The sequence below is a fragment of the Emiliania huxleyi genome (assembly GCF_000372725.1).
Source record: "Emiliania huxleyi CCMP1516 unplaced genomic scaffold EMIHUscaffold_48, whole genome shotgun sequence".
Classification (NCBI taxonomy): domain Eukaryota; phylum Haptophyta; order Isochrysidales; family Noelaerhabdaceae; genus Emiliania; species Emiliania huxleyi.
The window spans coordinates 557,601-583,915 of NW_005198391.1; the positions used below are offsets into that span (position 1 = coordinate 557,601).

The window sequence follows — 26,315 nt, forward strand, 5'->3', positions numbered from 1 at the left end:
GCGACGGAGAAGGGGCGCAGGGCCTCCTTCGCATCGACGAGGTCGTCGAGCCAGTCGTGGGCCAGGGGTATGGTGGCCCCCTTGGAGGCGACACTTGTGAGTGTGAATTCGGGCCCGCATGTCATGTCTCTTGGATGTCCACTCGTTTTCATACATAGGCGACGCTGAGGTGGGCGCGCTGATGTGTGTCGACGACTTGGGCGGCATGATCTTCTTTACGGATCCGCTCGACCCGCACCCGCACATCCACGACGTGCGCTCGCTTGAGCGTTTTTGCCTCGCTCCTCAACGTAGAGAAATGACTGCGACACGACGGCACTTCAATGACGCTCTCGACATCCATTCTCCTCCCCGCCCCTCGGCAACCTTCGTCCTGCTTTGGCACATAGACTCGACCCCCTTGACCAACCATTAGGTGCTCGCCTTGATCCGCATGGCAGACTTGCACAACATCATGCACGCGAGCAATCCGTCCACGGGCGACGCGCTCCTCCGCGTCCTTGAGAAGGGGGTCAAGGAGCCTTCTCGCATCCCCTGCTTCACAACCAGGTCTCGCCTGCGGTCGAGTGGCATGTGAATCACCCAACAGGCTGCCTCTACGATAAGGAAGCGGCGCACCGCGCGCAGCTCTACAAAATGGCCGCATGTGCCGGGGCGGGGGCGGCGGCTGCGGCCGCCGCCATCAAATTCCTCAAGCCGTGAGGTGGAGGACTTCCTTTGGGGAACGGGGACCTCCTTGGCGGGGGTGCGTCGTACCTTGGCAGGGTGCGTTGAGCCGTTGAGCTCCGTTGTGCGTATGTCGAGAAATGATGAGGGGGGGGGGGGGGGCATGGCTTTGTGTGGGGGGCGCATACATGTGTGGAGCTGGGGCCTATATTAAAACCATTGCTCATACATCCCTGTTCAAGGTCCTCGCCGTCGCCAAGCGAGACAAGTAAGACCATGCTCAGACTCCTCGCGAATCGCGATGTCCACATGATGATTGATGTCGGCACGCGTGGGACGCGACTGAGGACCGCTGTCAGACTCAGAGAGCTGAGGCGATCGCCCTCGGCCTCGCCTCTCTCCGCTCTCCCTCCGGGGACTCCGCGACTCCGGTCTCCGCCACGCCCAGTCAGTTTGCCGTTAGTGCGCCAGTACCGGTCCGTATAACTTTTGGCAAACTTGCGGGGCGGCTCACACGCCAGCTGTGTTTCGTGAGTACTACAGTTCTCAGTTGCAACAATCTGCAGAGGCCCAGAGTGGATTTCCCAGAGCTTACGTAGATACCCTGAGCATTGTACGGCCCCCGCGCAAATCGCGAGCGCGGTGGCTAGAGCCTAGACAAAGCGGCGGGCCCGGTCCCCCCCACGCTGCGCCGGCCGGGGGCGTCAGTCGCCATGGGCCGACGCCCGCCAGAGGCGGAGAGTGCCGTCGTCGGACCACGTGGCGACGAGGTTGCGGTGCGGATGGGAGACCACGCCGATCACGTCCTTTTCGTGCGCCTGCGGACGACCCGGCGGGGGCGAGCTCGACTGGTGATGGTGTGGTGGTGTTGGTTCGTGTGGTAGCGGCGGTGACGGCTTGGTGGGTGGTGGTGGTGGCGGCGGCGGCGGCGGCGGCGGCGGTGCGGTCGCGGCGGCGGCTTGGTGGTGGTGGTGGTGGTGTGGTGGTGGTGGCAGCGGCAGCGGCAGCGGCGGTGTGCCCTCTCGACTAGTCCTCGGGTGGGCTCGCGGCTAGATCTGGGCCACATCTCTCGACATGGCCTCGGGCAGACCTTGGCCGAAGGGCGAACCTCTCTTGCCAAGGGGAGGCTCACGCCGGGCCCGTTGCTCTCTCGACCAGATCTCGGCTGCTTCTCGGCTGCATCTCGGGCAACGCTCGCGCCTTGAGCAAGTGGCCGAGCTCGCCCTTTCCGAGGTCGAAGGAGTAGAGGAAACCGTCCTCAGCCACGGCGTGCACCCACCTGCTCACGAGGTCGAGGCTCCGCTCTAGAGGCGCGGCCGGCAGCGCGCTCACCGGAGTGCGCGCACCCGCCCTGCGCTGTCACCATCGAAGCAATGAAGTCGCCGCCCTCCCGCTTGCCTACCTCACAGCCGAAGTCGTGACTGAGCGCTCCGCCCCCGTGCGACCCCAGAAAGAAACGACGGCGGGCTCGCCCGACGCGAGGCGCGTGGTGATGTCTCCCGAGAGCGACGTCACAAACGCCTCGGCAGAGCGGTTGCAGACGAGCAGCGCGTCGGACGAGTTTGGCAAGAACGTGGCGCTGTTGACGGCGAGCTCGGCGCCTGTGCTCCACCGCAGGGCGCGTCAAGACAGCGCGCAGAGAGAGCGCCTGGACGGCGGCCGCGAGTTCGCCGGTGGGTGCGGGCGGGCGGAACGAGTGGAGGCAGTCGCAGCTCTTAGCGTCCCACACGCGCACCGAGCCATCGGAAGAGGCCGAGGCGAGGCGGCTGCCGTCGGCGGACCTGGCGAGATGTGGGGAGATGTGGGGAGATGTGGGGAGATGTGGGGAGATGTGGGGAGATGTGGGGAGGTATGGCGAGATATGCGACGAGCGCCCGCCGTGCGAGTGAGGGTGGCGAGGGCGGTGGCGGCGAGGGCGGTGGCGGCGAGGGCGGTGGCGGCGAGGGCGGTGGCGGCGAGGGCGCCGTTCGCCAGTTGTGCTGCGGAGACAAAGAATCCGCGGAGCAGCTCGGCGAGCCTCTTTCCGCCGCCGGCGAGAGTCACCGCCGCCCCCGGCCTCCACATGGTCCGTGCGGCGGCGGCGCTGCCACAAAAGGCGTAGCTTACGCAGTGCCCGTCGTGCGTCAGTGTGGTGTTCTCGACCCAGCAGGTGCCGGCCATGCCATCGACGCGGGCGAGCGTCGCCGCGGCTGCGGCATACTCGGGCGACTGGAGGCAAGGCAACACGGGAGGCTGACAGCTCTGCAGGTGGCAGATGGCGAGCAGGACCTGGCGACCGCGGGGACAGTGGCAGCCCTATAAGTGCGATGCTTGAGGCGGCCGCACGCGGGGGGGCGGGGGCGTCGCACCCACGCGTAGCTCGATGGCGTGTTGTTTCGCGTCGAGGAGATCCGCCTCGCCTTTGCCCACGCCTTTACCAGCACGCAGAGCTGTCGGCCTTGCTCGTCCAGCTCCATGTACGTCCGAATCAGCAATGTGTTGTCAATCGCGATGGCATTGCCGGCCGACACGTCCACAGCAAGCCCGGACACAGGGTCGCGGAGGTTGCAGATCGGGACGCGCGCAAGCGGGACCGGCGTAGCCACCATCGCACTGAAGGGACTCGCGAAGGGCTGCTGGGCGAGGGCCTCGACGAAGCGGCGCTGCTCCTCCATCGGCAGCTCGAGGAGCACCGCGAGGTCCACATCCGAGGCGGGGCCGCTGAGAAGCGACGCGGAGCTGCCGAAAGGGACAACGAGCGAGGCGTTGTTAGCGACGAAGAGAGAGGGGCCGCTCATGTTGGCGGATTGAGCGAGCCACGAGCGGGAAAAGAGGTCCAGCTGCTCTATGAGACGCGCCACGAAGGCGGTGCGGCTTGTCCGTGCCTGTCTGCGCGAGGCCGACAATGCCATCTGAGCCAGCGCTACCTCCCAATCATTTGCTTCTTGCGCCACCGCATTCAGCGCCGCCACCGTGGCTAGTCGCGCCTTCACGGCCTCCGCCCTCGTTTGCAATACCGCCGACGCCAGCGCAGGCGCCACACGCCCAGCCGCCGCCGCCGCCGCCGCCGACGACGACGACGACGACTCTGCAGCTCTCTCTTCGGGCGTCTTGGCAGCCTCGATGGCCGCTAGCCGCGCCCTCTCGGCCTCCCACCTCTTTTTGCGTCCGTCCTCTCGCGGCTCGGGCGTCTTGGGCGCTAGCGGCGCCCTCTCGGCTAGCCGCGTCTTCTCGGCCTCCGCCCTCGCCTCCAACACCGCCGACGCAAGCGCGGGCGCCACAAGCCCAGCCGCCGCCGCCGCCGCCGCTGCCGCCGCCGCCGCCTCCGCCTTGGCCGTCGCCTCTAGCTCACGCCACTTCCTGTCCTCCGCTGCCGCCTCGCGCCGCGCCTGCGCCTCGGCCTCTCGTCGCGACGCCTCTTCCACCTCTTGCCTCGCAGCCTCCGCCGCCAACGTGCGCCGCTCCACTGCCGCCGCCGCAAGATCTTTCGCGGCGTCCGAAACGACCCTCGCTATCAGCTCCTCGGCTAGGCAGGCACCGGCGCGCTCCATCGCTTGAACCCTTGCCGCCTCTGCTGCCGCCTCGGCACGCGCAGCCCGCTCCGCCTCCTCGCGCGCTTCCTCCACCGCCAGCCAATCGGCTGGCGCCGCCGCTGCCACCGGCGCTGCCTCCAGCGTGGCCTCGCTCCCAATCAGGCCCTCGATGGCGCCGAGCCGCTCCACGATGCTGCCCTCGCTCGCCACGCCGAGGATGGCCTCCAGCGAGTCGACGCGCTTTTTCAAATCCGCCCCGTCGGCGGCAGGCCCGGTCCCAATCTCCTCCTCGCACCGCGCCACGCGCTCGAGCAGCTTGAGGAGCTGCGAGAAGGGGATGCCACCGTGCACTGACTCCGTCTCTGGCGCACGCGGCGCTTCCACCTGGCCCGCTAGCGCGCACTCTTGAGATGCGTCCGCACCCTGCGCCTCCTGCACCGCCGGCCTGGGGCTGCCCTTGCCGACCTTGCCCTTCCGCTGCATCTTCTTGCTCTTGATCCACTGCGCAGCTTCCTCCTCAGCGAGCAAGGAGGCGGCGGCGGCCGCTGCCGCCGCCTCCGCCGCCGCCGCCGCCTCTGCCGCTAAGCCATCGGCCTCGGAGGCTCCGCCGGAGGCCCGTGGCGAGCTGTGGCCAGCCTCCGCCTGCGAGTTGCGCTGCTGCCGCCGCCGGAGCCGCTCGACAGTTCCACTGCCGTTGCGACGGGGCGTGCTCGCCTCCTTTAGCACATCAATGTGCGCGTTGAGGTCCGCCATCTTCTTCTCCATCTGCTGCTTTTCAGCGTCAAGGATAGCCTTTCTTTCCGCGAAGTGAGCCATCTGCTTTGTATGCTCCTCCTGCTGCAGCTTCATATGCGAAGAGAGTCTCTCTCTCATATGCGCGAGCTTGACCCGCAATTCCACTAGCCATGAAGCTTCGCTGCTAGAGCACGTGGCTTCTAGCGTCTCCAACTCGGCCAGCCGGGCGTCTGTCTCTGCCTCCATCACCGCCGTCAGCGTTGGCCCCGCGGCCAGTTGCATCACAGACCTACCCTCCGAGTCGAGTTTCTGCGTGTCTGCCCCCGCCTGCAGCAAGCGGCGCACCACGGCGAGATGGCTGTGCTGGGCGGCGATCATCAACGCGGTGCCGCCGCAGCAATTCTGCTGGTCCGCATCCGCGCCGTGCCGAATCAGCAGGTCGGCCACCTTCTCGTGGCCGTTGTCGGCGGCAGACATCAGCGCGGTGTCGCCATCGGTGTCCTGATGGGTGATATTTGCGCCAGCTTGCACCAGGATATTGACCAGCCGCTCGTGGCCGTGGGAGGCTGCGAACATCAGCGCGGTTCCACCGCCCAACGTCGAGTTGACACGGCCGTTGCCGTCGAGCCACGCCCGCACGGCTCCCTCGTCGCCTCGGCAGATCGCGTCGACGAGATCTTCTCCGAGTTCAGTACCAGCCGCATCCATGTCTAAGCAAAGGCAGGCCGGAAATCGCGGCAAATCCGGCGGCGTGCCGTTTCCGAAACACAAATTACATTTGTAAATGTAAACAAAACAACTGAGTGTCACAGCAGACAGGCTCGACACAAATTAGAGTAGGGGGAGGGCTCAGGTCTTTTTCAGTTGCAACCATGATGATAGGTTTGAGCTCCCAATTATATTTCGCAGCGAAAGGTGTGTGTGCATCGACGAGATTCAGCAACGGGGCAAGTCCTTCAGGCCAACGCCAATCGCAAAACAAAAACCTCTCTCCAATCGCAATCGTTTCGCAGTTGGGGCGAAGTTTGGCTCTCCAGCCTTACCACCATCGGGAGGCGGCGAGGCGAAATCAGACTCGGTCGAAAGACCCCAGATTGGCATCCAGGTTGCGTTTCGTGCCAAGGCGCGCGGCGAGGGACACATGGCCGGGACTGAGCCCTTGCTCATCGGCATTGATTCCCTCATCATGAAATGTGGGATCTGTGGGAGACAGATCATGGTCCTTATCCTAGCCCGCGACACGCATCTCACTGGGCGGTGCGGGTGCTTACTTAGCAGCCGCCGCAGTGACCAGTGTTCCTGCCTGCCCATAAATTGGAGGGCCTTGAGGGAGAGAGGCTAAATTGGCTTGAAGGGGCTTGAATTTAGCGTAGGTGCGGTAACTTCAAGGCAAAGCGTGTCGCCGAAGAGCGGAAAACATGTTTGTTTGTGAAACGCGGTTCAATGTTGTGTAAATGTGTCTTGAATGGCGGCTGACTGAAAGGCGGGGGAAGAGCGGGTGAAGGGCGGGTGAAAGGAGGGTAAATGACGGCTGAATCGCTCACGAAGCAACGTAAGAAGACATTCGAATAAGCTGTAAGATCGGGCTAAAAAGGCGATTATTGCGAGCCTAGCTAGTGAATTCACGCTTAGGCATCCATGAGAGGCACGATCTGGACAGCGCTCGTGCTGCTGCTCTCGGGCGTGGATGCGCTCCGGGTAGGCGTGGCGCCGCTTTGCGGCGCGCAGCGCGCTGCCGCCGCGACGATGCAGCTGGCGCCCGCTCCCGCCAAGACCAAGACACGACAGGTGACGGACGGCGGCGGGAGCGGCAAGGGCGGGTCCGGGCCGGCAGCTATCGTGGCCAAGCCCAAGCTCATGAAAAACACGGAGGAGGTGCCGATGCACAAGGTGATCCTCCTCGGCGACGAGGATTACGAGGAGGAGCCGGTGCGCGAGCTCGTGGCCGGTGCCCCAGCACCGGCAAGCGCCGCCAGCTCACGAGCCACGTCTGCCCTTCTGTGACTGCAGGTGTGCGAGGCGCTGGTGCGCGTCATCCCCGACCTCAAGGGGGAGGCGAAGGAGAAGTACCTCGAGGCGCAGAAGACGGGTGCGAGCCGCCAGCCGAGCGCCAGTCCTGCCCGCCCGGTGGAGACCCAACGCCTTCCATCACCCTCGCAGGCAAGTCGCTGCTGATAGTGGTGCCGTTCGAGACGGGCGAGTTTTACCAGGAGCAGCTCGCGAGGGAAGACCCCATGATTTTTGCTGAGCTCGAACAGGAATAGGAGGGGGTAGCCCGCCTCGAGTTCTAAGTTGTGTGAACGCGGTGCACGCGGCTCCAGACTGCAGAGACCTTCCGGTCGATAATTCTCTCTGTATGGCACCTCACCAAGTACCTCGCCTGTTCGCCTAAGCCGACTGCTTCCGCATCGAATAGTCCGTTACATGTACGTGTCACTATCGGGTACGAGCGAACAGCGAACACTAGGGGTCACTCATAGTACATAGATGTCCCCAGGTAGGGGTGGTGTGACAGAGGCTCCACACCAGACACCACCTGACTCGCGTCGTGCCACCTGAAAGCCACAAAATGCCGGATTTTGCACGAGACACACGCGGAAAGCGCCACGTGCCTCCACGAGTCCTTTGCAGCTTTTTGCACAAAATGCAGGTGGCTTTTAGCCACTTGCTCCATGAGCAAAACCGAAAACGCAGTCCAAAATGCAAAAAACACCTGGAGCAGATGGCTTACGGGTTACGCCGCGGCGTACCGGCCATGTCCATGTGGTACCGACGGTACGAGCCGTACGTAAAAAACTCACATGCCGCTTGCCGCTGCCACACCGAATCGCAAAATACTCGAGACAAACGCCGGGGGACCAGACGCCGACCGACCGGTCGTGGGCCGTCGGGTTGGATGCATGGACATGCATGTATGCATGTGCATGCAAATGCACAACATGTGCATGCAGAGGTCCAGGACACCGCCGCGCGACAGCACCGTTGTGATTGAGTCGCCCAGGTCGCAGTACTTCACGTAGCTATCGCCAGCCAAGCTCGAGCACCTATCATCGGCACCAAGCCGTCGGTGCAACATTTCCCAGCGGGCGACAGGTTGCTCCATCCGGGTCTCGCCGTCGCGTTGGCCTGGCTCCCCTCTCTCCGCGAGAGCAGCTCGAGCCCCTCCTCTTGCATCGCCGCGAGGAGCGTCGGCTCGAGCTCTTCGAACAGGCCGGAGCGTGCGAGCAGCAGCCTCCTGCGTGGTAGGGGCGGGACATTGCCACGCGTGAGAGGCGGGCGGGTAGCCACGCCGGGGCCTCAAGCCGCGCTCCTGTCGCCACTTCCCTCCGCCCGACGGAGCAGCGACGCCGCGGCTCGCGCGAGAGGCCGCACGTCGCCAAACGAGAAGGTGACGTCTGCGGCGAGCACGAGGTCAAAGTCGCCTGCTCCCGCGCCTCCTTCGCTGCTCTCCTCGCCCAATCCTGCCGGACCAACGAGCGGCGCGAAGGCGAAGGACGCGGCGGCTCGCCCTCGCTCGAGGCAGCCTGCCGACCCGGTCCCGTCCGCCGCGTCGGAAGTCGCGTCCTCCGTCTCTCCGCCGGCGATCCGTGCCAACTGCCGCGCGTCGCGCCAGTCGAAGCAGGCACATCTCGTTTTGGCAGCAAAGCCGTTTCTCGCGGCGTTAGCCGCGAGAAGAGGCAAGAGGTCAGCGTCGCCGTCGGTGAGGAGGACAAAGGACGCGCCAAGGTCTGCGCACACGAGGCCGGGAGCGCCAGCTCCCGCCCCGAGCTCAATCACCCTCGCGCCGCGACAGAGGCTCGGCCTCTCGCGCAGGAGTTCCGCGAGAGCGACCGCCGCCGGCCAGACCCGCGCGCCTCCCATAACCAGCTGGCTGCGCAGCGTGAGCCCACAGCTCTCAAACGTGCTGGTCGACGCTGCTGCTGGCGGCATGTCGGGCGAGCACTTCTCGGGAGAGCACTGAGCAGCGTCGCTGTTGACGACCGACGCCGCGGATCGCAGCATCCCCTGGAGTTTCAGTCGGAGGGCGTCGATGTCGCCAAAACCGGCGTCGTCGAGGATCGGCATACGAGTATGTGTCGGGGTGCCGACATGGAAGCTCCGCAATGTGGTTTCTTTAGTGTTAGGTGTCGGTATGTTGTTGGCAAACCAAGACACAGAGCTCACACAGGATCACAGCGGGAGGAAAGCGGCGAGTCGCAATTCCAGGGGTCGTTGTGGCGGGCCACCCTTAGTGTTAGGTGCTTCCTGGTAAGTTTATGCAAATTGTTTACTCGCCCCCGGGGTCAACGCGCCGTTTTGGGCGCACTTGATCGATCACAGCTGCGACCTGTACGCACGCACATCCGCACGCGCACACGCACGCGCAGGCACGCCAGCAACACAGACAGGGGATGTTTCACCTCTTGTTGCCGCTCGTCACACAGTGTCCACTTTCGTCGAGAGTATTCCGTGACCCGCATCTGTCCTTTGCGCACGGCGGACGAGCCGACTTCCGTGGACGCAACGGTGAGGAGAAACAACTGAATAGACACGAGCGCTTCGGCTGGTCACATGACTGACTTTCTGACATAGGTACTCTTTACAATTTTCTCTCCGCGCCTGGTCTCTCGGTCAACGTCAAAACAGAGGATGCTGTCTTCTCTTTGCGAGAAGGCAGGCTGACTGTGCACGGCTCGTTCATTACGGAAGCACACGTGACTGCGCGTATGGGTAGGACGCTCCTCGAGAGCTCTTTCTTCGCTCGAGAGCTCAACGAAGGCAACTGGGGCTGGCAGGTTATCAATGGATCCTGCGGGAAGCGCCGCTTCAAGTTCGGCAGAGGAGGCTTCAAGCGGTGTTTCGACCTGGTTATCAAGATGAGCTTCTCTAGCGCTCAATTCTCCTGGCGCAGCTGGGTCATCACTGTGCGGGGCAACCACGTCTATGACTGGGTCTCAGGACCTAGGCACCGCATTGATGTGAGTTTCCGTTTCCATGCTCGTGGCAGTGCCGCCCGTGTCATGCCGCATGGCATCATTGGCCAGAGCTTCTCGTCCAACGAGCCGAGGCACGGCCACGTCGATAGCTACCCACAGGACGGCGAGTTCATCACCAGTGCCATGGCAGAGGGCGCGATCGAGGGCAATGCAACAATGTACGAAATGGCTTCGCCGTACGCGACTGAGTTCGCCTTCTCGCGCTTCAGCGGCGTTTCTGACGGCCCCGATAAAGGGTCTGGGTCCTCGGTATTGGACGCCTCTGAGGCATCGACAATGTTGGGCGAGCGAGGGTCGTCGGCGGGAGTAGCGGGGCGGTTCCTCTCGGAGGAGGCGCCCTGCCCCCCGCCCTCATCCCCACCGCCTTTGTCGCCGGGAGCAGTCCAAGTCGCCGCCACCTCGTTCTCGCTCGACGTTGGCGGCGGCAGGCTTCGGCGGCGTGCACTCGACGCAATCGGGTTGGATGCCATCGAGGCTGCGTTGATCGCGTCCTTTGCCGGCTCGGGTGCCAATATAACGGCCGAACAGATCACTCTGGAAGACCTTGGCGACAATACAGTGCTGGTGACGATCGTTCAGGCCGCAGTAGGCCCGTCCGCCGATGATATCACGGCCTCTGCCTTGCAACCTAGCTTCCTGGCCAGCATGAGCGAGGAGCTGGGAACTACGGTCGGGTTCGATGTGCCACCCACCACAGTTATTGTTCTCGTCGCACCACCAGGCCCGTCACCACAATCGCCTAGATCGCCGCCGCCGCCGCCGCCTCCACAGTCACTACCGTCGTCAACGCCATCAGCAGAACCTTCGCCGCATTTGCCGCCGCCACTTCCACCATCACCGCCATCGTCGTCGCCGGCGCCACCACCATCCTTACCATCAACCCCACAGATGATCTCGCCACTGCCGCCGCCGCCGCCGCCGACGCCGACGCCGACGCCGACGACGACGACGACGACGACACCATCACCGCTGCCTCCGCAAGCACCGCCACCGTTGCCGCCACCGCCACCGCCACAGCCGCCGCAGCCGCCGCCTCCACTGTCACCGCCGCGGCCATCTTCATCGCCACCTCCAACGCCGACGCCTCCGTCGCCGCCACCGCCACCGTCCTCAGCACCATCAGCCCCTCCGAGCCCCTCACCGCTGCCACCGCCACCACCATCGCCGCAACCATCGCCACCGCCGCCGCCGCCGCCATCACCTACACCGTCCCCACCCCCAAGCGACTCGCCACTGCCGCCGCCGTCCCCGGCTCCTCCGCCATCTTCGCCACCGCCGCCGCCGCCGCCGCCACCGCCGCCGCCGCCGCTACCACCGCCGCCGCCGCCGTCACCATCACCGTCGCCGCCCCCAAGCGCCTCGCCATTGCCACCACCGCCACCACCACCGCCGCCACCGCCTCCATCACCTCCACCGCCTCCACCGCCTCCACCGCTTCCACCGCCACGATCACCGCCGCTGACACCGCCGCTGACACCGCCGCCGCCGCCGCCGCCTTCGCCACCGCCGCCTCCATCGCCGCCACCGCCACCGTCCTCAGCACCATCAGCCCCTCCGAGTCCCTCACCACTACCACCGCCACCACCATCGCCGCAACCATCGCCACCGCCGCCACCGCCGCCATCACCTACACCGTCCCCACCCCCAAGCGACTCGCCACTGCCGCCGCCGTCCCCAGCTCCTCCGCCATCTTCACCACCGCCAAAGCCGCCGCCATCGCCGCCACCGCCATCGCCGCTGCCACCGCCGTCACCATCACCATCGCCGCCCCCAAGCGCCTCGCCATTGCCACCACCGCCACCACCACCGCCGCCACCGCCACTGCCGCCACCATCACCTCCACCGCCACCTCCACCGCCACCTCCATCGCCACAGCCATCCTCGCCGCCACCACAGCCGCCGCCGCCGCCGCTGCCGCCGCCATCCCCACTGCCGCCGCCACCTCCATTGCCACAGCCATCCCCGCCGCCACCACAGCCGCCGCCGCCGCCGCCGCCGCCATCGCCGCTGCCACCGCCGTCAACTTCACCGTCGCCGCCCCCAAGCGCCTCGCCATTGCCACCGCCGCCGCCGCCGCCGCCGCCGCTGCCATCCCCAAAGCCGCCACCACCTCCGTCGCCAAAGCCATCCCCACCGCCACCACAGCCGCCGCCGCCGCCGCCGCCGCCATTGCCGCTGCCACCGCCGTCACCTTCACCGTCACCTTCACCGTCGCCCCCAAGTGCCTCGCCATTGCCGCCGCCGCCATCGCCGCCGCCACTACCGTCAACCCCCTCCTCCCCACCGCCAGCGCCCATTCCGTCGTCACCAGAGCGGGGAAGGTTGGCCCCCCCGCCAGAGTCACATGAGACTTGTCCTTGCGCCGAGTCGAGGTCCTTGGTGCGAAGCTGCCACGACTTGCTTTTTGAGTACAATGATGGAGCGTACCTAAATAGAGCGAACAACATCATGATTTGCCAGGATTACATCTGTCGCCCAATCTACGGCTCGGACGGGAGTCGGTTAACGTGCAGTGATCGAGGCTACGGCTCTGCTTCTCTCCGGTGTATAAGCTGCCCGGCGGCGCTGCCGCCACCTGTTCCACCTCTTCCACCATTGCCGCCGCCGTGCGAGTGTGCCCGAGCGACGTCGAGAAATGCGTGCCACGACTTAATCTACAGGTGGGATCCTGATTACAATCAAGGGTCCTATCGGAACGATGAGGCGAACCTCATGGTTTGTCCAGATCTCAACTGCCGCGACATCCTCTACGGAAGTGCTCGGACGCAACTCACTTGCAGGTCACTCGAAGGCTACGGTCCTACGAGCCTCCGCTGCTCGCGCTGCCCGTTGGGAAATCCCTCGTCGCCCTCACCGTCACTTCCACCTCGATCACCCCGGCGAGCAATTCCCTACGCCGCCGACGACGCTGCCGCCCGCGGTACCCGCGAGGGGTCCTAGTGTCATGTTGTCAGCTGGGTCAGTGTGTCTTGTCACCAAGTCACATCCTCAACCTCATCCGGTCATCGGCCGGGTAGAGGCTAGAGCCGTACCGTGTGTCGACACAGTAGACCAGTACACTCTACACAGCCGCACTCAGCACACACAAAACTCCGACACGTCTGTCTTTAACTCTCTGTGGATGTCACATCTCACATAATCTCAGTTTCTCACCGACCACCGTGTGGTGTTGTCACCGGGCGCGAATTTTTCTTTTCTTTCAGTAGTAAAAATTCAGTATAGCAGAAACACGAAAACACAGGGGGCCGGTGCCATATAAACTGACCACACGCAGCGCACAGTCTCAGCGAATCACACGGAAGAGAGATAAAGATACACAGACGACACACACACCCCGAGCCCAAAATACAAAACCGGGCCCCGGTCTCTCCCAGCCGAACGCTTGGCCTCGCCGGCTGCGACATCCATGCTACCACACTGTACTCGGCGTACCGACGCCCGCCACCCCGGCCCCTCCCGTCTCATGCTGACCAGATCCATATGCAGCCGATCTCGTCGCCGACCACCAGCTCGCCGCGCACCTCGTTGTAGCTGATCGCGGTGACGCACTGGTTATTGCGGTCGTGCCAGTTCACCTTGGCGAGGCACTCGCCTACAGAGGAGGGGCCCACAGCTCTGCCCTCCGCTCCCACCCGCGCCGAGCGGCGCGGTGGAGCGCGCCGGTCGAGATGTGAGAGACGTGGATCTTGACGTCGTGTATCCCGTTTGGCAGCAGGCCGTTGTTGCAGAGGGAGATGATGACGTCCTGCGTCTGCGTGATGAAGATGATGGAGGTGTGGTCGTGCACCGCGGCGGGGAACCACAGCTTGTGGTCCGCGAACGTCGTCACCTTCTCGCCACGGAAGTTCCAGAGCAGCACCTCAGAGTCGCGAAAGGAGAGGAAGCACTGGTGCTCGTACAAAAAGATGAAGGCGAACGGCGTCTGGAAGCGCTCCTGCGGCACGGTGACGGTCTCGTTCGACAGCAGGTCGATGATGAGCAGCGGCTCCCCCTCCTGCGGCGCGTGTCGCGGGACGTGTCGTGGACGTGTCCCGCGGGTCGGGCGGCGCGCAGAGGCTCGCGTGCGCCTGCTGCAGCAGCAGCTTTTGGTTGAACTGCTCGATGACGACGATCTTGACACCTCGCTTCACCAGCTGTTTGAAGTCTCGCAGCACCTGCGGGCGGTGTGGGGGCGGGGGCGATGGGTTCGCGCGGGGGGAGGGGTCGGGAGCCCGTAAGCGAGGTGCCGAGGCGTGGTCAAAGGAGCGGGCGCCGGGGGGGGAGAGGGGGTGCGCGAGTGCAATCTGGGCGCTAGGGCGGTCGCGCCTCCCCCGTCTCGATGGAGAGGATGCGCAGGGGCTGGTGGGCGCCGAGGTCGCCCCCGCCGCGCTTGAGCACCAGCAGCATGATGCCCGGCGAGATTTTGATCTCCTCGATGTCCCGGTCCGCTAGGTCGAACATCACTCGCTTCGGGTCGAGCATGGACCAGACCTGCGGCGGCGCAGCGAGGGCGGCGGTGGAGCCAGGGCGGCGACGGAGCCAGGGCGGCGATGCAAGACGGGCTCGCGGCGGCGGCACGAAGGGCCGCCGCGGCGCGATGCGCGGTGAGGCGGAGGGCGGGCGGGGCGGGGCTGGGCTGGGCTCACCTTGTATCTCGCGCGGAGGGAGCAAAAGGTGAGCACCTTCTGGTTGACGTCGTCGAACTCGACGAAGCCTGGGTGTTTGAGCGACTCGGACTCGAAGAGCTTGTCGGACCGACCCTGCGGCTAGCGGCGGGAGGAGGTGGAGGTGGAGGGAGAAGGGGGGGGGGGGGGGGAGGGTGCCGGAGGCAGGGCGGAGGAGGCGGGGCGGAGGAGCGTCGGGTCGGCGTCGGCCCGCGGTGTGGAGGGTGGAGAGGGGGGCGGAGGTGGTGCGAGGGGCGGCGCGCCGCGCTGCCCGAGGCGAGGTCCTCCAGGGAGCAGGCGCGGCAGCGGAGCGAGGAGTACTCGTCGGCCGCCCAGACAGAGACGATGATGAGCGTGCTGTTCGACTTGTTGTGAAACAAGGAGCGGATCACCTACGCGACCGACGTCCGCGCGTGTGGGCGGGCAGGCCGAGGCGCGGTACGCCGCTGCCCCGCCCGCGCCTCTTGCGACGATGCGTTCAGCGTCACGACTCGCCGGCCACTGTCCATGTCAAAGCCGCAGCAGATGCCCGAGTCGGCGAGCCCAAAGATGAGGCCGCCCGCCACGACGAGCTCGAGCACGCAAGTCCGCCGCTCGCGCAGGTGCTCGACGCCGTGCGGCGTCTGCTCACTCCCGCTCGGGGGCGCAAAGAGGTCGCACTTGACCCGCTCGTTGAAATTCGAGAAGCGCTGCTGCACGCTGCGCTTCTCAAAGGAGCGGATGGCTCGCGCGTCAATTTGCCGGTCGAGCAGCCGATGCAGCAAGCTCTTTGAGCGCGAGCTCGCGGCGGGCGGAAGCTGGCTGCGCTTTGCCGCCGCAGCGGCGGCGGCAGCGGCGGCAGGCCCGGGAGCAGGCGCAGGGACGCGCGATGCGATGCGGGCAGAGTGTCTTCGAGCGGCGGGCTGCTTGTTCATGAAGTCCTCAGCTCAATGCTTGCCAGAGCGGAGCGGTGTCAGTCGACGCCGGACCGCAGATTTCTTTTTTGCACCACCACTGGGAAGGGACTGGCGCGCACTGGCACTAACACAGGTACACCTTGAGTTTTGTCGGAAATTTCTTTTTTGACAACGTAGTCAGAAAAAGAAAACCACGAATAAAGACTCTGGGCGGGGGCATCTTTGCGGTGCGCGGAACGCTGCTGCGCGACACAATCAGTCCCGCGAGACTGGCCTGACCATCCGAGATGACCCGATCAGGCACCGCCTCATGATAAAGTAAGGTCTACGCCCTTAGATAAAGCACCTCCCACCCGACGGCCGTAGGCGCACGACACGGAGGGCATCATGCCGCTCGGTCGAGCGGCGGCGCGCAGCGACGGGTGGGAGGAGGAGGAGCTCGCCGAGACGCTCCACTCCGTCGTTAAACCGGCGGTCTTCTACGCGCAGGACTCGATCTCGCGCCGCGAGGTTTGCCTCAAGTCGTACGACGGCTCCTCCCGCCGCGCCGCCGCAAAGCGTGCTGCAGCTCATGAAGGTTGCAGCGAAGAATCGGCAGGCCATCGAGGTAGTGCACCGGTAACTCGGATCCTGCTGAACAAGTTCCTCTTGTAGCTCGATCGGTCACACGTCACCGCCACATCGCCGTCGGGGAGAGGGGGGACGACACTGCCTCAGCAGCGTGCACCTCGATCCTGTACCGTGTTTGTTATGACCCCCCCCCAATGAACACACCAGAGAGGGAGGACGAGACGATCGAGGGGTCCCGTAACATGCGGAATCGACCCTATCCAGTGCTCAAGTGCTCAAGACACACATAAGCGGCGAACGAGGCACGGTCCCTCTCCGACATGAGGCGCGTTGCACTTGCCAGTGCTGCGCTGGCCTTCTGTCTGCCCGCCCAATGGGTGGCAGGTGCCTCTGCTGCTATGGCATGCCTCACGGCTGCGACTGGCCGGCGCCTCGGACTCGCCTGGACTCAACGCTCAGCCAGGAGCTCCCGCACGCGCGCTGGCGCGAGTCATGGCGCATGCAACGCGCAGCAATGCTCGCCTCGCCTCGCGCAAATGCGACCGTCCTCGCAGCCGACAGTCCACCGCCTGCTAAAGAAGCACAGCGATGAATGCGGCACCGGCGACACATGGCAGGCTGGTCATGACGCAGTTATAGGGTGTTGTGTGCCGTCAGAGTGACTCTCTGTGTGTCAGGGATAGTCAGGGCCGTCCATCAGAGCTCCAGCAAGCTCGGAGACACCCCATTAAGCGCGGCTCGACCTCTTTGAGTCACTGCCTTCCCGGCGGTTTGGCTGTAGAGCCTCTACAACCAACTCTACAGCAAAATCGCGCTCTACATCGCTCTACATCGGACTCAGATCGGCCCGCGGCGGATGTATAGCTCTACAGCGCTCCAGGGAGCGCTCTACATATCTTCAGCTCTACACAGCGCTCTACACTCTACATCCTCTACACCCTCCCTCAGTACCTATCCCCAGGGCCTGCCGCGGAAAATGGCGACCTGCAAATTGCAGGGCCCTTTTGGGCCAACCACGCAAGCAACTCTCTCTCTCTCTCTCTCCCAAACAAGCTCCACCTACCTACCTCTCTGGGAGTATGTGCTCGAGTATGTGTCGAAGGCGAAACACAGCAGGACGGGCGGTGACGGTCACACACAAGGAGCGACAGGAACAGAACCACAAGACACGACACTGATGTATGTATGTAGGAAGGTGAAGAACAGCCAGGCTCGGACTGGACACCAACGCGGTATGGGTGGACGCTGGACAGATGATGACGGCACGCACGAGCGACACACAGACACAAACAGGCTCACCAGTCACACACACACACAGCCAGCTGGCTGCCTGCCACACACCCTGCCTGAGTTGGCGTACACATACATAACTCAGGGCCACATCCTCCCTGTCGCCCCCCCAGCACCCACGGTGCCAAGGACACAAACAAGGGCACAACAACACCACAGACGACAGGAAGTAACATACATGCGACACTGAAAAGGGCAGCTTGCGACACGCCCATCCGTCTGTCTGGTATAGCCCCAGCCGACTCCGCGTGAACTCTCGAGGGATCTCGAGTTGCGGAGCAGTGTACGAACTCTGTTCACACCGAGCAGGGAGTGGCTGCGGCTATGTAAACAGCCCATCCGTCGTGTGGAGCAAAACCCAGATATCGGTTGTGGCTGTCGCGCATTGGTGCGGAGTTCGGCCCCGTAGGCGCGGTAGAGCGATTCAGGACTACCGCTACCGTTCACACCTCGCTGCGCCTTTACCGCTACCGCCAGAGGCCGCCCGCTGTTTACCGCTACCGCTAGACCCCACTCACTCAGTCACTTATAGCTGCAGCCGGCCTAGTCGACTTCACGTTTGCGAGGAAAAAATAGAATATTCCTGGGCCGAAAAAAGAAAAAGAATAAAAAAGCAGAGTGCATGACGGATAACTGGTGTATGAAGCCTCGAAGGCCCTTTAAAAGAGAAAACAATCAACCCGGAGAGTAAAAGAAAGCGATCTGCGGTCCGAGATCGAGTCTGAGACTTAGCCGCGGCGGCTGCGCTGCGCTTGCAACTCAGCCTGATAGCCCGAAATCGTGCGCTTGCGACCCGTGCTCGACGTGTCGGCTGCACGTGCCGCCTCTGCGCCGCGCCGCACAGCGCGCTCCTCCTCAACCCGTCGCAGCTGCTCCGCCTCACGTGCGAGCTGCGCCTCGGCGGTCTGATCAGTGGCTTCCTGCTGCAGTCCCCGCAGCCGGAGGAGCGTCTCGTCAGCCAGGCGCAATATTGGGAGAGGCTTGCTCTCGTGCCCGTCGTTCTCGCCCGTCTCTTCGAGTTCGATTGCACACAGGATTGAGTCGCAGCGACGGCATGCCAAGCGAGTAGCCGTCGCTCCTCTTGAGCCGCCTTGCCCGAACGCAGTGCACACCCTTCGCACACATGATTCGCGTGCCGTCGGAGGAGAAGCCGGTCGTCAACGCGAGCTTGCTGACTGCGAACGCCGTGAGCGATCTGAGCGTCCACGTGCCGCCATTGTGCCGCTCGGGAATCAAGCAACGCACGGGCGGGATGCTCCCGGAATTGTGCAACTCGGGCGCAGCGACCCCAGGCTTCCCACAAAACCGGGCCGAGGTCATTGCCTTACCCGGCACGAGGTGGATCATCAACTGCGCCTTCTTCTCGCTCGTAGCCACGCCTCGCGGGGCTCAGGCTCCGGCTCCGGCTCCGGTTGCGCCGATGCCGCCGCCGGCGACGCTCTTGGCTGGAGCTGCGGCTGTGATGCTGCCGGTCGTTGTGCCGGTCGCTGCGCCGGCCACGCGATGAGCTGCGGCTGCGCTGCCGCCGGTCGTCGTATCGCCCGCCGCGTCGGCCGCCGCGTCCCTCATCGCGCCCATCATCGCGCCGATCACCCCGCCGATCATACCGCGAATCACGGCTGCGGCTGCGGCTGCGGCTGCGGCCGTCGTGACGTTGCGACCCGCCCGACGGCGACCCGCGGCCGCTCGGCATTTGCTCACGCACCGCGGACGGTAGGGTCCAGCAGCGAGCGGAGCGAGCGAAGCGCTGACGGCAAGAGGCCGACGCTCACGGGGGCCGAAGGCTCGCCGGCCGTCTGTAACCGTCGGGGCTACTAGGAACGGACAGCCAGCCGAGGGCTGCTGGCCGTCCCTGTTACCGCTACCTCCGCCGCCCGCGGGCCGGATTACCGCTACCGCTTCACACCCGCGGGTCCCCTACCGCTACCACTAACCGCGCCTACGGGGCCGACGGAGTGGTTGCCTCGCGTCGCAAGCAATGAGCAAGCTAGAGATGATCGTCAAGCAGCGGCGGCTCGACGTCGCCGAGGCCAAGACGCGGGTGGCCGCCGAGGCGCTGCGCGCCCGCGTCGCCGCGGCGGCTCCGCCGAACGACTTTGCGGCTGTGCTCAGCAAGAGCGGCCCGATGGCGCTGCTTGCAGAGATGAAGCGCGCGAGCCCGAGCAAGGGCGACATCGCGCCGCACACCGACGCGGCGCAGCAGGGCCTCACCTACGCGCTCGCTGGCGCCTGCACCATCTCTGTGCTCACCGAGCCGTCGTGGTTCAAGGGCTCGCTCGACGACCTCGCTCGCGTGCGCGCGGCGCTCGTCGCGGGCGGGCTGGGCGAGGAGGTGTGCGTGCTGCGCAAGGACTTCATCGTCGACGAGTACCAGCTGCTCGAGGCGCGCGCGCACGGCGCCGACACCGCGCTCCTCATCGTCGCCGCGCTCTCGGCCGCAGAGCTGTCGTCGCTCATGGCCTTCTCTCGCAGCCTCGGCATGGAGCCCCTGGTCGAGGCGGCCAACGAGGGCGAGATGCGGGTGGCGCTCGACGCGGGCGCGCGGGTGATCGGCGTCAACAACCGCAACCTCCACACCTTCGAGGTGGACATGACGACCACCTCCCGCTGCGCTGCGCTCGTGCCGAGCGGTGAGAAGAGCCGCGCGGCCGGCGGAAGAGAGAGCGAGCGAGAGGTGCGCCGGCCGCCTCACGCGCGGGTCGTCCGCCCGCCCCGCAGGCTCGAGCGTGCGCCTCCTTGCCCTCTCCGGCGTTGCGACTCGCTCCGACGTCACCGCCCTCGCTGACGTCGGCGCGTGCGGCGTCCTCGTTGGCGAGTCTCTGATGCGCGCCGACTCGCCGGCGGGGCTGGCGCGGGAGCTGCTCGGCCTGCCGCCGCCGCGCGCGCTCTGCAAGGTCTGCGGCGTGCGCGACGCCGAGACCGCCGCCGCCGCCGCCAAGGCCGGCGCCGACCTCATCGGCGTGATTCTCGCGCCGTCCAAGCGGCAGGTGAGCGTCGGCGAGGCGGCGGCCATCGTGGCGGCGGTGCGCGAGGCGCGGCCGCGGCCGAAGGGGTGGGCGCTGCCCCGCTTCCCGCAGCGCGCCGCGCCGGCGCCGGACCAGGGCGCGGACGAGGCGCGCGAGACCAGGCAGTGGCTGCAGGGCTGGAGCGGCCTGCTGCGGCGCGCCTGCGCGCAGGCGGGCCCGCTGGTCGTGGGGGTGTTTGTCGACGCGAGCGCGGACGAGATGAACGCCGCCGCCGAGGTGGTCGCCCCTCCCTCCGCCTCCTTCGCCCTCGCCCCCGCCCGAGCCTCTGTCCGCGAGCCACTCCCACCGCCCCCGCCCCTCAGGCCGCCGGGCTTGACCTCGTCCAGCTGCACGGCAACGAAGGGTGGGCGGTGGCGGCGGAGCTGGCGCGGCCGGCGGTCCGAGTGGTGCACATGGGCCCGGCGCTCACCGCCGAGCAGGTCTGCTCCCAGATCCAGGGCGGGCTCGCCGCCGCCGTCCTCCTCGACTCCAAGGGCGGCGGCACGGGCAAGACGTTTGACTGGTCGATTGGCGAGGAGGTGCAGCGGCGGACGCCCTTCATCCTCGCCGGAGGGCTGACGCCGGACAACGTGGGCGCGGCGGTGCGGCAGGTCGGGCCGTGGTGCGTCGACGTCTCCAGCGGCATCGAGACGGACGGCGTCAAGGACCCGGACAAGATTGAGGCGTACCTGCGCAACGCCGCCCAGGCGTGAGGAGATCCGCGCCACGGCGGCCCGAGAGAGCAAGGGCCCGGGCGCCTGCAGCGTCTCTTGGGGGAGCAAAGGTGGTATTCGTCGCGTCTAAGCCGCATCGCGGAGGCGGTGTGGGTTGGGTTGTGGCGCGGCGGCTCACAGCGGCTCTGCGGGGTCGTGGAGCGGCGGCTCTCCCAGCCGGGCTCGCAGCGGCGGCGCGTGTCCCTCTGGACCCTGCCGCCCCCTGGGTCTATAATAAATATAACGGACACGACAAGCGAGGGGTGGGAGAAGCCCCTGGGTCTGTCCGGGAGCACTTGGAGTGCAGTCAGTACAGTACTAGCCCGCCTCAACCCACTTTACCCATGTGCTTCCTGTTATACTACACTAGTCTCTAGCCTCACATGAGTCATGACACACATCCAGGGCCGGGTGGGAGCTAAGAAGCGCACTCTGCGGGCCGATCTGCGGGCAAGGCTGCGAGGAGACGTCCGAAATTCGGCGCACAATGCTCATTCCGACGCCCGCCACATGACGCCCACCGCCGCCGCGTTGGGCGGCGCGCGCCGACGGCGACCATCACCACCGACCGACGGCTCGCACGGCCGTGCGGTGAGCAAAAATTTGGGTCGCTGCGCGCCTGCCGGATGCTCTGCGACGTCTGGACGCTCGCCAGAAACGCCAGGAAGCTTGCCTTCCACCCCTGGGCCCGAGGGCGAACGGCAGTGGTCGGCAGCCTCTGCGACGCTCCGATCGGCTCCTCGACCTCATCGCCTGCGACGAGCCAGCATGGCTCGTCGCTCGACGGCAGCCTGCTCAGTATGCTCTTGGCATTCTGTACAGCCTCGCCAGGCTCTCTGAGACGGCCTGCAGGGCCGGCGCGGACCGCCTCGGGCGCGATGGCCCTCCTCAGTACCTACCTCTTCGATGCCTGTCGGCTCTCCAATCTCGTCGCCGGCGGCAGGCCCGCATGGCGCGCTGCTCGATGGCAGCCTGCTCAGTACGCCTTGGACAGTGACTTCTGCCTCGCTGCTCTTACTGCAGCCGCCTCCGGGGCCGGCGCCGGCCGCCTCGCTTCGCCAGTGCTGTCTACGCCTGCGACACGCGTGTCGGCTCGCCGCCCGCGTCGCCCGCGGCGGGCCCGCATGGCTCGCCGCTCGTCGGGAGCGTTCCCAGCAGGCTGTGCAGGGCAGCCTGCCTCACTCAGGGCGCCGCCGCCGCTGCGCGGGGCCGCCACCGGCGCTGCTGCCGTGACACTGCCGCCGTGTACGTCACCATCGCCTCTCTTCGTCGCCGATCTCGCCGACGCCGCTCGCCGCTCGCCGCCGCCCTGCCCTGCCCTGCCCTGCCCTCGCACAAACAAACACACACCCACACACACACACACATACACACACACATACACACACAAAACACACCCTGCCCCAACCTCGAGCGCCCCGCGCCCTCCCGCCCAACGCCCTGCACCTCACGCCTCGCGTCCCACGCACGCCCTGCGCCCCGCGCCCCCTCACCTCGCGCCTCACGCCTCCCTCCCCACCCTCTCAGGCATTTCTCCTCCCTGCTGCTCGCCGACTCCTCCTTCCCCCGCATGACCGACGACTACCCGTCCTTCGGCGACTCCTCCCTCTTCGGCGCCAACGTCTACTACCGGGGGACCGTCGCCCTCGGGCGTACTGGAATGATCCCAGCGGCACACGTCTACGAGGGGGGGCTCCGAAAGGTCGGCATGCCTGGCATGTCGGCTTACTAGGCAGGTCATTGACCTCCCCCCCGCTTGTCCACCCGGCGTGAGGGGCGGGAGCGCAGCCATTCCAACGGCTGGGAAAGTTTCTGAACGGCCGTGCATGCGCCTGCATGCCGGCTTACTAAGGAGGTCCCTCGCTCCCGCTCCTCTCCCGGAAGACGCGCGCCGGCCTGGGGGGGACTCGCTTGCGATCCCGTTCCAGCCAGAGGCCGCGTGAGGCGCGTGGGACGGTGTACGCTGGGGCTCGGCCCCAAGTGCACTGGCCTCGCGTCTCGAGGGGAGGCCGGCTCGTAACTGAGGTTCGCCGTCAGAGACAGTCGTCCTCCCTTTCTCGGCCATTCCAACGGCCAGACCGCTCGCTTAAGGCTGATTGGCTAGACGAGCGGCCTACCTCCAACGGGACGGTCCGGGAACGCGTGGAACCTGCCCACCTCGGGGGGAGGTGGTTTGGCGCCGACGGACCGCCCTCTCCACCACCCTCGCCCAGGGATCTACAATGCTGTCTTAAGGTCCGACAGGCTCGGCACCGGGCACCGCCTCGGTATACAAAATGCGCCTGCGGGCGGACGCTCACAGATCACAGATCTCACACATCGGGAGCTAAGAAGCGCACTCCTGCGGGCCGATCTGCGGGCAAGGCTGCGGCGCCTGGCGCGCTGCGCGTCGATATGGAGCTCGACGTTGGTTGCTGGGTCAGCTTCCTCGGCGAAACCTACACCTTCCACGACGGCGACAGCGTCGTCCACGGCGCGCGAGGCGAGGTGGTCAGTCAGTGCCAGGGCAAGAGGCTCGCCGTCGCCTTTTCCGGCAACCAACGTGCCGTCAACGTCCTGGTCACCGAGCTGAGCCGAGTGCCACCGCCGCCGCTGCCTGGCGACCTTCGTCTCGGCAGCCATCTCTACTACATCGGCCCGAGCGAAGCCCTCGTGATGCACGGCGAGGTCGGCGAGGTGACAGGCCCGATTCGGATGCGGCACGGGAAGGAGGGCATCGCGCTGAGGTTCGCGGGAAATCGCGGCCACAGCATCTTCTGCACCCTTCGAACCGTCAGCCGCGAGCCACCGCCGGCCCTGCTGGCGACGCCTCCCGCTCGCCGCGACCCTGCGGCGTTGGAGCGCTTGGGTGTGCTGCAGCCCAACACCCTCAACGCGGGCGCACGCCACTCTCGGCACAGCGCGGCCGCAGTCCAGGGTTGCACCCTCCAGACAGCCCTCGCCGCGGCTCACGACGCGGCGCCAGCTCCGAGCAAGGCCCGTGCCGCCGACGTGAACGACTCGCTCGTGCCGTACCTCGAGGAGATCCACCGCCACTACAGAGAAACAGAAGGCGTCAACCGCGTTGCTGACACAGCTTACCTGGCACGACAGCCCAACATCACGGCAAAGATGCGCTTCCTCCTGGTTGACTGGCTCGTGCACGCGTGCTACGCTTACAAGTTCGAAGACGAAACGCTCCACCTGACGGTGAACCTGATCGACCGTTTCCTCGAGCGGAAGCGGGTGCTTCACCCACAACTGCAGCTGGTCGGCGTCGCAGCCCTCATGATCGCGGCAAAGTACGAGGAGGTGGAGTACGAGCCCTGCTGCAGCGAGTTCGCCCGGCTTACGCGCGGCGAGTTCTCGGCCAAACAGATACGCGTGACTGAGCGGTTCATGCTCACGTCGCTCGAGTTCAAGCTGACCACGCCCTCCTCTCTCGTCTTCCTGAGCCAGTTCTGCAAGGTCGCCGGCGTTGCGCCGCGCAGCGACGCGGGGCACATCTCGGGCTACCTCGCCGAGCTCACGCTGGGAGAGTACAAGATGCTCTCGGCTCTGCCCTCGACAATCGCCGCCGCCGCCGTTTGCCTCGCGCGCGTGTTGACGCACTGCGAGGAACCTTGGACAAATGAGCTCGCGCACCACACGGGCTACAGCGATGCAGCGGTACACCCTTGCGTGTGCGACCTGCACGCGATGCTCCTCGCTGTCGCGACCACCAGTGAGTGGCCGACGACACGGGCAAAGTGCATGATGCGGCGAGGGCCAGCCAAGATCATTGCGGCTGCGGAGGCGACGGCGGCGACGCTGGAGGTGCGGCTGGCACTCGACAAGCGAATGGTTGTGGATGTCAAGCAGTAGACATCGTTGAGGTCTGGTGCTTGTGCGAGGTCGGGCGGGAAGAGCGTGCGTCACTCTCGCCCCGCGAACCTCGTTACTGGGTGGTGCGCAGGCGGGAGAGACTGCTCGACGAGACTTGGGCCGCCTCTGCGCCCTCTTGCCACGCCCCCTTCCGCAATCCGTGAAAGAGAGATACAATTGTACCGGTAAAGGAAAATGCCCGCCGGACATGTTAGCGCCGTTTCCCGGCGCGGGGCGGTGGCACCCAAAAATGTGCCCCACCGAGCAATGGCGACTGTGACACTACTCGCCTGCATTTTGCTTTCTCCGCCGGCGCCTCCGCCGTCTCCGGCACCACCGCTACAAACGCCGTCTCTGCCGCCGCCGCAACAACCGCCGTCTCCGCCGCAACACCCGCCCTCTCTGCCACCGTTGCCGCCGCCCTCACTGCCACCATCGCCACCGTCAGCACCGCCGCCAACCTTCGCCGCCAATGACTTCACCAGCCTCCGCAACCTCATCAACAGCCAATCCGGCAAGCCTGGTGCCCTCGTCGTTGAGCTGCCAGAGGGGTCTCTCTTCACCTGGACCGCCTGCTCGCAGCTGCGCGTGCATCTCGCACACGTGACGCTGCGAAGCACGGGCGTCGGCGCATCTCTCAACGCCAGTGGCTGCTCTCGACACTTTGATGTCGCCTTTGGCGGCACGCTGGAGCTCGATCACGTGCACCTTGTCGATGGTGGCAAGCAGGCGAGTGGCGGGGCGGTCAAGGTGCGCCACGGCGGGTCGTTGCTCGTGACTGAGTCCTCGATCGAGGACTCGAGTGTGGTGTCGCTCGACGGTACCGCGTACGGTGGCGCCATCGACGCATCAAACGAGATCGCGATTGATCTGGTGCTTGAAAGGATCGATGCGCATATCCCCCAAACGGGAGGAGCCTCGAGCTGCGCGCGTGTGTATGTTGCGTTCTCACCCGACGCCACCCGCCTCGCCACGGTCGGCGGCGACTCTGCGCTGCGCGTGTGGGACGCCGCCTCGGACCTGTCGACGCCGCTGCTGGAGAAAGTTAACGCACACAGCGGCAGCATTTACTCGGTCACTTTCTCGCCCGATGGCACCCGCATAGCCACGGGCGGCGTAGACGGGGCGCTACGCCTGTGGGACGCCGCTTCGGACCTGTCGACACCTCTGGAGAGGCTCAACGCTCACAGCAGTTACATCTACTCGGTGGCCTACTCGCCCGATGGCAGCCGCATCGCCACGGTCGGCAACGATTGGGCGTTGCGTGTGTGGGACGTCGCTTCGGACCTGACGTCGCCTCTGCTAGAGAGGCTCAACGCACACGACAACTACAGGGCCGTCACCTCAGCCGCCTTCTCTCCCGACGGCACTCGCCTCGCGACGGCATCGTTCGATACGATGGCGTTCGGGTCGCTGCGCGTGTGGAATGCCGCTTCGGACCTGACGTCGCCCCTCGTCGAGAGCAC

General features: G+C 65.8%; 8 protein-coding genes across 8 annotated transcripts; 5 read left to right on the top strand and 3 right to left on the bottom strand.

Annotated features, from left to right (window-relative positions):
- Positions 1–6,551: 6,551 nt before the first annotated feature.
- EMIHUDRAFT_103368 (hypothetical protein) lies at positions 6,552–7,177 on the top strand (the record flags this gene model as incomplete). The annotated part of the gene is made up of 3 exons (XM_005767780.1): positions 6,552–6,842; positions 6,924–7,002; positions 7,074–7,177. 3 exons carry the CDS (start codon positions 6,552–6,554, stop codon positions 7,175–7,177), a joined length of 474 nt encoding a protein of 157 aa, XP_005767837.1.
- Positions 7,178–7,333: 156 nt separating this feature from the next.
- Positions 7,334–7,825, bottom strand: EMIHUDRAFT_211612 (hypothetical protein; the record flags this gene model as incomplete). Its single annotated transcript, XM_005767781.1, has 3 exons — positions 7,334–7,349; positions 7,469–7,626; positions 7,715–7,825. 3 exons carry the CDS (start codon positions 7,823–7,825, stop codon positions 7,334–7,336), a joined length of 285 nt encoding a protein of 94 aa, XP_005767838.1.
- A 385-nt stretch (positions 7,826–8,210) lies between these two features.
- EMIHUDRAFT_211613 (hypothetical protein) lies at positions 8,211–8,978 on the bottom strand (the record flags this gene model as incomplete). The annotated part of the gene is made up of 1 exon (XM_005767782.1): positions 8,211–8,978. One exon carries the CDS (start codon positions 8,976–8,978, stop codon positions 8,211–8,213), a length of 768 nt encoding a protein of 255 aa, XP_005767839.1.
- Positions 8,979–9,619: 641 nt separating this feature from the next.
- EMIHUDRAFT_211614 (hypothetical protein) lies at positions 9,620–12,395 on the top strand (the record flags this gene model as incomplete). The annotated part of the gene is made up of 2 exons (XM_005767783.1): positions 9,620–10,563; positions 12,350–12,395. The coding sequence occupies 2 exons, from the start codon at positions 9,620–9,622 to the stop codon at positions 12,393–12,395; spliced, it is 990 nt and encodes a 329-aa protein (XP_005767840.1).
- A 1,218-nt stretch (positions 12,396–13,613) lies between these two features.
- On the bottom strand, positions 13,614–15,287 carry EMIHUDRAFT_52796 (hypothetical protein; the record flags this gene model as incomplete). Its single annotated transcript, XM_005767784.1, has 5 exons — positions 13,614–14,009; positions 14,267–14,359; positions 14,515–14,634; positions 14,871–14,924; positions 15,024–15,287. Coding segments are annotated over 5 exons (927 nt in total), but the record flags the coding sequence as incomplete, so codon positions are not given.
- Positions 15,288–19,266: 3,979 nt separating this feature from the next.
- Positions 19,267–21,006, top strand: EMIHUDRAFT_211619 (hypothetical protein; the record flags this gene model as incomplete). Its single annotated transcript, XM_005767785.1, has 3 exons — positions 19,267–19,918; positions 20,007–20,485; positions 20,641–21,006. 3 exons carry the CDS (start codon positions 19,267–19,269, stop codon positions 21,004–21,006), a joined length of 1,497 nt encoding a protein of 498 aa, XP_005767842.1.
- Positions 21,007–24,093: 3,087 nt separating this feature from the next.
- Positions 24,094–24,666, top strand: EMIHUDRAFT_60705 (hypothetical protein; the record flags this gene model as incomplete). Its single annotated transcript, XM_005767786.1, has 1 exon — positions 24,094–24,666. A coding segment is annotated over one exon (573 nt), but the record flags the coding sequence as incomplete, so codon positions are not given.
- A 433-nt stretch (positions 24,667–25,099) lies between these two features.
- On the top strand, positions 25,100–25,722 carry EMIHUDRAFT_211622 (hypothetical protein; the record flags this gene model as incomplete). The annotated part of the gene is made up of 2 exons (XM_005767787.1): positions 25,100–25,125; positions 25,335–25,722. Coding segments are annotated over 2 exons (414 nt in total), but the record flags the coding sequence as incomplete, so codon positions are not given.
- Positions 25,723–26,315: the final 593 nt, after the last annotated feature.